Source organism: Polypterus senegalus, chromosome 12 (assembly GCF_016835505.1).
Source record: "Polypterus senegalus isolate Bchr_013 chromosome 12, ASM1683550v1, whole genome shotgun sequence".
NCBI lineage: Eukaryota > Metazoa > Chordata > Cladistia > Polypteriformes > Polypteridae > Polypterus > Polypterus senegalus.
Window position 1 is genome coordinate 12,028,788 of NC_053165.1, and position 11,687 is coordinate 12,040,474.

The 11,687-nt window shown below is 39.8% G+C and overlaps 1 protein-coding gene across 1 annotated transcript; it reads left to right on the plus strand.

Moving 5' to 3' along the window:
• The first annotated feature begins 1,014 nt into the window (after positions 1–1,014).
• On the plus strand, positions 1,015–7,143 carry LOC120540182 (formylglycine-generating enzyme-like). Its single transcript, XM_039770735.1, has 4 exons — positions 1,015–1,332; positions 5,453–5,626; positions 6,265–6,339; positions 7,021–7,143. The coding sequence occupies exons 1-4, from the start codon at positions 1,021–1,023 to the stop codon at positions 7,141–7,143; spliced, it is 684 nt and encodes a 227-aa protein (XP_039626669.1). The 5' UTR covers positions 1,015–1,020.
• Positions 7,144–11,687: the final 4,544 nt, after the last annotated feature.

The window sequence follows — 11,687 nt, forward strand, 5'->3', positions numbered from 1 at the left end:
AACCCACACAAACCCAAGGAGAACACGCAATCTCTACGTCTCCCTACTGCAAGCCAACAACTGTGTCACTGTGCCTCCCTATAAATATAGAGTGCCCTGTGAATTTGCCTTGTGAGGGTATACCCGTTATGGGACTTCAGAGGCTTAAGCCCCTGATCTCTGGCATCCAGCCACTGATCTTTGTACAGCTCCCCACCCGCTGTTCGAATGTACGTACATCTGGTGCATACGTTAATTTGTGAAGTTGATTCGTTCGTTCGCGTGGCGTTTCTCCAGGACTTCTGTTGCTTCCCACTTCTCAGTGGCTTATCAGGTGCGCTGTCCAGTCTTATTAGAGCGCGGACTTTCCTATCAGCGTGCCCTTTGACGGATTCGTGTTTTTAATTCAGTGTGTGGCACCCACCATGAGCACAGTATTGTTAAGTTTGACTTCGGCAACACGCAGCCTAAAAACATGAATAGTCACACAGCTCACGGACAATCAAACATTTTTGCCGGATCACCTGCCCTCAGTACCTTCTGGATATTGTCGCCATGTCACCATCTGATTTTCGCGACACGTTAAACTACAGGGTGGTCCAGATCTTATTATGCAGATCCAGATCGTTTGGATGACTTTGATTTATGCGGGGACGATTCCAGTTTGGTGCAAAGACGATTCTTACACGTTCGCACACTTCTCAATGGTCCGGGATTTTTCGGGTGATTTTCTATGTAAAAAACTTAAGTTATAACGTAATGAAAATTCATAATTAGATCTGGACCAACCTATATGAAAGATCAATGTTAGGAGTCGCTCATATCGGTGAACTCGGCTTTGTTTCGTGTCAAAATAATAAATTATAACAATCGGCTGCCGAATAAAGCCCCGTACATTACTTAGCTCTGTCGCACGTGCGCGTCAGTGACACAAGAAGATCCCGTAGCAGTATCCTTTAACCTTGAGGCTGAAACCATGGTAACTGAAACTGGCGCGCCGATGGTCATATCATATGACAAAACACGTGACCCACTTCCAACATGGCTCTACAGAGCTATGCCTCGCAGCTTGTGGCGGGGCATCGCTTTTGTGCCTCAAACCGTGCATTGATTGTGCTACTGTTCGTCTTTAGCGAATTTCACGCGGCTCTTCCCGAAGGGTGTAATTCACCCGCATCTTCTTCTGAGTGTGGCTGTAGCTCTCTCAATAGAGGCGGAAACGATCGCGGAGACGATACGTTTCATAAAGAGGCAGTAAAGAAATACAGCAAAGAGAAAAATGCAAACCCAGACGAGAGTCACGAAAGGAGGAGAGAAGTCAGCACACAGCCTGCACCCGGAAAACTCAATCAGGTTAGAGAGTTTTAAAACTGGCACAAGGGTCCTGAGCGCCGAGCAGGATGGTTTAGTAGCACATAAAACAAAACCCAATGACTTAACTGGTTATCTCTACGGGATGTAACAGTTTTATGCTAACTGAAAAACTTTTACAGGTTCTAGCGATAATACTGTTGCAAGGATGTGTAACAGAGCCTCCAATAATTACATGACACCAATTCTTTTTTATTTTGAATTTTCTCTTTTTAAGTCTTGTTTTCTGTAACAATTATGCGAAGTTAATTCATCTGTTTAATAGTTGAGTTACTCATTTTGATTTGTATTTAAATATTTTGTGGAAGTTTCAAGTGTTCATACAGTTGAGGCCATAAGTTTATACACACCTTGAGGAAAAACTTTCAAACCCAACACTCAGCTTCACACATAGCATGTTACAAACCAATTCTTGTGTTTAGTCAAATAGAGTGTCTACAACAACAACGGCAACATTTATTTCTATCGCACATCCTTCTATATAAAAGCGATCGGGATTGTCCATCCGAGTTTCACACACGCCCCATCCATTTTGCAATGCACGATGGGATTTGTAGTTTCGTTTTTCCAGGTAAAAGATGATTTTCTACTCTGTGCGATATCTTCTTCTTCTTTCTTACTACATAAAAGCGGTCGGGATTGTCCTTCCGTCCCATGAGTGGAAAGCCTAGCGGTATTCCGCTTATCACAGACTTACTACTTGCAGCTTGCGGTACGAAGCAACATGATGTGAGCAGAGTTCTGGTGCTCCCATCGTTCCCTTGCTTTTGTGCGCAATGCGCTGGAAAAATAGACACAATTATGTCTCTGGAAATAATTAATGTTGATAGCGTACAAATGCCTCACCACGTAGTAAATATCAGGGGGGTTCAAAAGGGCGACCTCAATGTAGAAAAAGAGTTTAAATTTCATCACAAAAATAGCAGAAACTACGAGTATTACAGTAATACCGCTCGAATGCAATATAACCAAATTAATGAGTTTGTATAAAATATCAAATTGATCTACATATTGAATTGCCTTAAGAAGTGGTCAACTTAAAAGTCGGTTGCCTTAAAAGGCGGGTGAGCCTAGTTTTCATACAAATGATGTAGCTCAAAGTGCTTTACAAGATGAAGAAAGAAAAGTTTAAAAATATATATATAAAAATAAGATTAGGCAATTACTAAATAACAAAGAATAAAGTAAGATCTGATGGTCTGGCAGGACAGAAAAAACAAAACAAAGAAACTCCAGAGGGATGGAGAAAAAAAAAATCTACAGGGCTTCCGGGGCCACAAGACCACTCAGTCCCCACTTGGCATTGTACCAAACATAAATGATCTCAATCAGTCCTCATGGTTTTCAGGCTTCACGTGAATGAATTTGATGATGATGGACATGTGAACCTCTGGCTTTCAATCCATCAATGTAGGGACTGCGCGGTGCTTTGATCAGGGGGTGGGGGTGCTAATCGCCACCACAGAATAACCAGAAAAAGAACAGCAGAGAAAGTAGGGGTTAGTACAGATTGCAGAGCCATGATAAAAATGATAATGCAGTGCATATACATTAAATCGGGGTTATCCTAAAATGTAGCTATGAGAAAGCCATGTTAAAATAATGGATTTTTAGCAGTTTTTTAAAGTGCTCAGCCATATTAACCTTTGCAAAATTCTATCGGTCAGCTATTCCAGATTTTAGGTGGATAACAGCAGAAGGCTGCTTCACCACTTCTTTTAAGTTTAGCTCTTGGAATTATAAGCAGACGCTTATTCAAAGATTTAAGGTTATGATTTGGAGTGCAAGGTGACAGGCATTCCGAAATATAGGATGGAGTGAGATTATTTAAGGCTTTGTAAACCATAAGCAGTATTTTAAAGTCAGTTCTAAAAAGGTATGGCTAACCAGTGTAGTGACTTCAGAAATGAAGATATGTGCTCAGATTTTCTTTTCCTAGTTAAGATTCTAGCAGCTGCATTCTGCACTCGTTGCAATAGATTGATGTCTTTTTTTGGGTGGTCCTGAGAGGAGTGCGTTACAGTAATCTAGCCAACTAAAAACAAAAGCGTGAACTAATTTCTCAGCATCTTGCAATGTTATAAGAGGTCTAACATTTGCTATATTTCTCAAGTGGAAAACGCTGTCCTGGTAATATGATTAATATGTGATTTAAAATTTAGGTCATAGTCAATAGTTACCCCTAAATTCTTTAGCTCTGTCTTGAATGGATCAAGTTTATTTCAGATATCCTCACTATATCCATTTTTGCCAATCACTAAGATTCCAGTTTTCTCCTTATTTAGTTTCGAGAAAATTACTACTCATCCACTCAGAAACACAAGTAAGACATTGGGGCCAGTGAACCAAGAGAGTCGGGGTCATCGGGTGCTATTGATAAATACAGTTGTGTGTCATCAGCATAGCTGTGGTAGCTCACGTTGTGCCTTGAGATAATCTGACCTAATGGAAGCATGGAGATTGAAAAGAGCAGTGCCTACTTTATTTCTGTAAGCAGCTTTCTCCAAAATAATGATTAAGGAACCAGATTTATTTCAGCTTTTAATGATCGATTTTCAGTTGGCTAAAACTTTAAATACACCAAGTTAATAGTTACTGAGGTTGGCTTTAAATTAGCATTTACTAACCCACTTAATCGAGACCAGGGTTGCTGGGAATGCTGGGATTTATCCCAGCTAGCATAGGGTGCAAGGCAGGAGCAAACCTTGGACAGAGCATCAGTCCGTCTCAGGGCGAACACACACACACACTAAACAAACATACAGGCCCATTTAGCATCGCCATTTCACCTAACCAGCATGTCTTTGGACAGAGGGAGGAAACCCACACAAGGATAAGTGCCTGTGTGTCTGTCTCTGAGTCCGCCCGGCTGCTCTGTCTCTGTCATTCCAAGAGATGGTGCATCACAAACATTTTTAATAATGAAATGCATTGCAGTTGTCATTCCAACAGATGGCACATCTCAAACATTAACACTGCTTTTATGACTCTCATACCAGATAACATATAACAGACATATACACTGCATTTGTCATTCCAACAGATTGCATATCACAAACATTAACACTGCTTTTACAAATTCCTTACCAAACAGCATATAACAGAGACATATGCGTTTCAATTGTTATCATCCACAAGAGGGCTGCAATGTCCAATGTAGAAAGACCCAAAGAAGCACAAAGAAAGAGGGCCAATAAGAGCTAGAATGTCTGATGAACTCAGGCGTGTGAGCCTCCTTGCTTGGACACGTTTCTTTAGTTCAGTCTACTAAAGGCAACAAGACACACAACGAAAGAGGGGCATAAGGGTTAGAATGTTGGATGAGCAAAGACTACAAGACGCACAAAGAAAGAGGGGTTTAAGGGTTAGCACGTCCGATGAACAAAGCTAACAAGAAGCACAAAGAAAGAGGGACATAAGGCCTAGAATGTTAGATGAGCAAAGACTACATGGTGCATAAAGAAAGAGGGACATAAGGGTTAGAATGTCTGCTAAACAAAGGCAACACAAAGCCCAAAGAAAGATGGATGTTAGGGCTAGAGTGTCCGAAGAATAAAAGCAACAAGATATACAAAGAAAAAAGGGCGTTAAGGTAGAATATTTCAATGAACAAAGGCAACAAGATGCAGAAGACCTCATAACGACATGCCTTCAGCTCAGGGCTGAGGGGGATAGAATAAATCGTGGCAGCATTGGGTATAAGACAAGAATTAGCCCTGAACCGAGACCCAGAACTTCACATGGAATTATTAAAAATTATTAACTAATTCAGTTTTAAATAGTACTTAAAAAAACAGTAACCTTGTGAAAAACAAGAACTTGATCTAACGGAACAGAATATAAATAATTTGTTTATCACCTACTTTTCTACACCTTAGCAGCATTTATCTGGACAGGTAGAGGAACTCCATGTGAACACTGGAAGACTTTGCAATCTCTATACTGAAGATACCAGTTTTGGTAGTCAAATTGGCATCTTTGTGGTGCTGCCTTATACATGTTTCATCCCTGTTTATAGCAACACTAAGAAACAAGTAAGCACATATGCAGTAGGTATTCTAAGATAGATTGTAGTAGTAATGATGATTTTGTTGTTTTCCAGATGGTGTTGATCCCAGGTGGAGCTTTCCTTATGGGCACTAATGAACCTGCCATCCCTCAGGATGGTGAGGGGCCAGCCAGAAGGGTGCACATTCAGTCATTTTACATGGACATTTATGAAGTCAGCAACCTGGAATTTGAAAAATTTGTTAATGCAACTGGCTATCTCACAGAGGTATTAACATTTTATGCCATTATGTGCCATTTCTTTTTTTAAGAGAAAGAGTATATATATCCAGAAATCCTCTATACGGTAGATACTCTAAAACTTGAAACCAAGATCCTTTCTCCCAATTTGAAATCTGCAAATGGAGTTGAGCCTTTTCAGGATCGAACAGACATCTGTGTGGGGACCAAATACAAATTGTTTAAAATTCTCAGAGGCACTGGATTCTTTCAGTTAAAATAGTGAACTATGAGCTTGGGAACACTGCTGAAAATTAAGGAGACGACATTTAAAAATGGAATCTAGGAAGTGCTTCCTCACACAGAGTATTGTGGGAAAGTGGACCAAACTTCTGTAATGCAGTTGAAGCAGAATACTGAACAACTGGTGAATTAGCTGTTAACTTACTAAAGAAGCCCAACAGACTGAGTGGTTTCATTTTGTTTGTCAGACGTCTTATGTTCTAAAGATAAAATGTAAGCATTTTTAAAATTTTGAGAGGCAACCTCTATGGAGTAAATGCACGCTGACCTCTTTATACTAATTACAGCATATAGCAAAACTATTCTGGAGTAGTTCTAGGCCTAAAATGTTTTAATTAAGACTATGTTGTACATTTCCTAATATTATAATTCATTTCCTTTTAGGCTGAAAAGTTTGGAGACTCCTTTGTGTTTGAAGGTCTCTTGAGTGACAAAGTAAAGAATGAAATTAAACAAGCAGTAAGTTATTTTTTTCTTGAATACACACTACAATGCTGTTGCTGTACTGTAAGAATCTTCCAGACATTTTGGTTTATTTTTCTTTTTACTGTGAGTTTATTATTAACTGTTTGTTTTAAAATGGAATTCATTGGAATCTTCCAAAGCAAAACACCTAATTAACTAATCAATTAATAATTTATATGGTGAAACGTGAAATTCATTCTTTTAGTACCTTGTCAAACGGATTCTTTTGCTCTTTACTTAGCTCTTTTAGGTAGCTTGACGTCTGTAAATGGACTACTCGCTGTTGCTGCACTAGATGGAATTCTATTTGTGACTTTGCAGGATTGTCACTTTTATGGGCTGCCCTGCTACTGATTCACCTTATTAGCACCATTACATAACCCTCCCTTTGAGGCTGCTGTCCCCAGCAACCAACTCTTTGAAATGAAATGGTGAGCTGGTCTTCATTTCTGTTGTTGTCTTGGTGGCCTTTGAAAAAAGTACATCAGCTGGGTTCTTGAGAACTTTGCTTTTAGGTGGTTGAGTGCTGCGTTGTCAGATGGAACAAGAGGGATGTTGAGTGCTGCTCAGTCATGCAGTCCAGCAGAGGTGTGATCTGTGGATTACAAGTGAATAGGCAAACCTTCTTGTCTGGTGTTGCAGATGTTCTAGTCCGTTGACTGTTTTCTTTCACAGAACTTATGCTGCAAAAACTGTTCCAGGATGGATCTCAGCTTTGAGATTCGCCCTATATTGCTGCTCTGTAAAGCCTCTACGATTATGTTTCGCCTGTGCAGTTTTACCACCAGCCCTCCTTGACATACTGTAGTTCGCCTGGGGTCAGTGGCAATTCAATCTGCCACACTTGTTCCTAGCACCATGAACAGGAATCTCTTCCAGCATCTGTACACCCAGGACAATAGACCTCACAATAAATACACTTGAAGGTACAGCTGCTGTTATACTTTGTAGGTTGATAGTGCTGTGTTATTGATTAAGTTGGAGAGCTTTAAATAAAACTCTCATGAAGGGACAGTTTACACTTTTTGACATATTGGTGCATTTTGTCATTTACTAATCATGTCTTTGCCAATATCCAAAACAATTTATATTTGTTAAATGGATTTCCAAAAATTAAATCATCATTCAAAATGCTCATTTGCTGTGCCTTGCAATGTATCACATGTTAGCATTACATCTCTCTATTATAATAAAAAAAAACTTGGGAGAAGAGACTTTTTTATCCTGTGACGTGACTTGATCTTTTGAGGAGAGACACTTTCATGTCCCACGAGACAAGACTTTGTGCCAAGAGATTTAACCATGCCTGGGGCCGGAAATTAAAGACAAAGAGTAGATGACAAAGTAGAACGTAGTAAAGAATTTAAAAACGTTGGCGTGATATACATGCAGAGCAGGTTAGAGATAATGAAAGTATGAAAATTCGAAAGTTTAAAAAAAATGATAGTAAAGATCGCATTAGCGCAAACAAACGGAAATGATTACTCGGTGAAATAACGGACAGAGAAAAATGATCAAATATATTGTTAAGTTTAAGTCAGAGACTTGTAGATCGTCTAATTTGTGTTGTCATCAGGCAAAAGTAGTGTTTCTATCCGCGAGAATTAAAAGATTGGTTGTTTGTTGAAAGTGAAATCCCGCGAGAGAAGTTTTCAAGCCCCACGAGACAAGTCTTTATGCAATGAGGTTTGGAAAAGTCCTGCCCAGATCTAAAACATTTACAACCATGCATACGGTTCAATCATTTCTCATTTGTGTGAATGCTATTGTCAGACACAGTTCATGTAGAGAGAACTCACGGACAGTTATACGTTGCTTTGTCATGATGTAATTTCAAACACGGAATCAAAATTCAGTTCGATATTGACGAAAAGGTAAAAACGAAAAGAGATCGAATATATGGACATATGTGATATGACAGAAGTATGTAGATATTGTTTGGCTTTAAACTTTAAGTTGGAGACTTGTAGATTGTCTAATTCATGTTGCCATCAGGGGAAAGAAGTGTTTCTTCTCAATGAAGAGGCGTATCTGCGAGAATTAAAAGATTTGTTGTTTGCGATCGACAGAGACGCAAAGTTATTGGCGTGTAGCACAGGCAGGGGGGTTGGCGAGCGAAGTGCCCTAGTTTCTTTGAAGAAAATTATACAAATACATACACACACACACATATAATATTCATATATATATATATATATATATAGGGCAGCACGGTGGCGTAGTGGTAGCACTGCTGCCTCGCAGTTAGGAGACCTAGGTTTGCTTCCAGGGTCCTCCCTGCGTGGAGTTTGCATGTTCTCCCCGTGTCTGCGTGGCTTTCCTCCGGTGGTCCGGTTTCCTCCCACAGTCCAAAGACATGCAGGTTAGGTGGATTGGCGATTCTAAATTGGCCCTAGTGTGTGCTTGGTGTGGGGGATTGGCTCCAGCAGACCCCCGTAACCCTGTGTTTGGATTCATCGAGTTGGAAAATGGATGGATATATATATACAGTAATGAGAGATACAAAAGAGAGAGAACATCAGGTGTTGGGGACTTGACAGCACCCTGTTTAATTGAAACAAAAAAAAAAAAATGCAAAAAGAAAATAAAGCAGTCAGACCAATAGTGGTGGACTTTATGCAACCCTGAGGATACCCTCTCTCCATGCTTGGTTTCCTCAGGTTTGTATCCGACTTCTGGAAACAGTATTGGTTAAGTAAGCCACCAGGTAGAAGAGACAAGTTCTTCTGGGTAAGCAATGTCAGTGTGGTCCTTCCTGTGGGCTGCAAGTGTTAAAAGAGAGGCTGTTGGCCACCATGTACCATTTGTGATCTTACCTCCATAGTGCCATGTCGATGCTCCTAACTCCAGTTTTCGGTCACCTCTCTTACCAAGACCTTTCTGCCCCAATTGCTCAGTTTAGCCAGGCAACTAGCTCTAGAAAAAGCCATGAATGTCCAAAACTTTATCCATTTAAGAATTAAATGTGCTATTGGGAACCTTCAATCAAATTGCACTATGGGCAATTCCTTCGACCTCACGGCTTGGTTGTGTACAGCTGTTGCACCTTCTGTAGACAGCTGTGTGCCTTTCCTAATCATCTGCAATAAATATGATTGGCTACAGGTGGACTCCAAATATGTCAGTGATGATTAATAGAATGGGATGTATCTGAGCCAAAGCAAGTGTTCTGAATACCTGTGTCAATGAGATATTTCAGTTTTTTTATTTTTAAGTTTGAAACTAATTGAAATAATCTCTTTTTGGTATGTCAGTTTGGGTGATTGAGTCTTCCCTGATTAGGAGAAAAATAATTTAAAAGATTTTAGCTGCAACATAACAAAACGTGAAGAAAGTGAAGGGGCCTGAATACTTTGTGAATGCACTGTACAGTCTATTGCATGCCATGTTTCATGAACAGGCCATTGAAGTAAAATTGCACTTCACTCTCGCTATTACAACATTGCTTCATTTTGTATTATTTGGAAATTCTGCAGTAGATGGCACTGGTATGGATGAGAATTGCCTATTCAGTTTAAACGACAGTAGATCTTGAACAGCTTAGCAGATTTCACATTAAGAGGCTGAAAGAACCTGTAAGGAGTGTGTGCCAAATGACACAGTGTTTTTGCCCAGAGCTGGAGGAGGGAAATATTGTGTGACTCATCAACAGTCATCTCTTCCCGCTTTGGAAATAAAAAAATACAAATAAGTTTAAGGAAGCTGGACTTTTAAAATAGATCATAATTTGGAAGTAAAAGCAAGCGTCTGTAAAGAGGTGGCTCCCCTGGGAGTATAACCGTTGTTAGCAAAAGAACTCATAAAAGAACACAAAAATAAATGTGGTAACATTTATTCTGTTGCAGCTTGACAGTAATTTTACATCTTTGCCTAAAGCCCACACAAGTTGACCACCTAATTTTAGAATGCGTTTTCAGTTTTACCTGAAGAGTATTATACAGTATATATATATTATGCAAATAATCATACACGGCATTAATGGTGATGTACCTATCAGTTGTTTTTTAAACAAGCTGCATTTCTCAGTTGTTTAAATCTGAGGTAGACAATTGTGCTAAATTTAATTAACTGGAGAATCAAAGATGATTAGAGCGTCAAACAGCAGTATTTTTATTACTCTGTAAAGCTACTTTTAATCTTGGGTATTGGTAGTGTTTTTCATTTTTTAATGTATCTTTTGGAGGTGGGGGGTGTTATTAAATATAACAGTGGCTATTGTCTAAGGAAGTACTGTTACGTAAGATAGCCTCTCCCTGTGGGTGGGTTTCAAGCCATAGTGTCGAATGTCAGTTGTGCACACACCAGGAAGTATAGAGCTGCCCTCTACTATGCTCACATTGTGGCAGTTCATTTTACAAAAGGAAATAGCTGAGACCATGCAGTTCAAATATATTATTTATCATGTTTAACCAGAAAATGATATATTTTTATAATCTTATTAAGGTATCAGTTAGGGCTGTATGGTATACCGGTACTGGAAGAGTACTGTAAAATCCAAATTTTAAAACGGCATGATGCCAACATTTCAAGATTTTCAGTACCGAAAATAAACGTCAGCTTTCCTCTCAACCAGTACCCTCGACACTCGCTATGTGCTTTGACTGAGTTGGGACTTCACCCTACTTATTGCTTTGAGGTGATCAGGACTTCACAGAGGACTTCCCCTTCCTGCCCCTTTATTGCTTCAATGAGATTGGAATGCCACGTCTTCAGGAGCAAAGTGGTGCGTAGTGCGTCTTGATGGTGCGGTGCACCATGGAGGTGAGCGAATTGTGTGGCGCATCAGCAAGGCTGGAGTTACTCGTTATTTGCCTCGGGAACCATTTTGTTACCAGTCCAACACTACTACTAGTATACGGCATTTAGATTTTAACTGAGCAAATAAATATATTAGGTATAGCCAAGGTTGTGAGCAACTGATTAAACATCTCTATATAAAATCCAACGTCTGTTTGTCTGCATTTCACAAAAGAACTACTTAACGGATTTAGATCTTTTTTTCTTCTATAATTTGCTTGAACATTCAGGTTGATTTTGCGACTTCTGTCATCATGCTAAGTATCATAGTTTGCTTGCAGGAGCGATTTATTCATGCTAATCCAACGCAGAGGCTGCTGGGCCGATGGGAAAAGGTAGCGTGATGTCAGGAGTGGAGAGCCGGGCAGGGCCCTCCTCACTCACACACCAGCTTCTGTTCGAATCGCTCTTCCTCTGACCACATCTTGGACCCTATCTTGCCTCTGCCTAGCTAGCGATACCTGTTTGTTTATTGATTTTTAAAGTTTGTCCTGTTTCACTACTATGTGGGTGGAGCCATGGGGGATAGCTAGTTTAAAATGAAG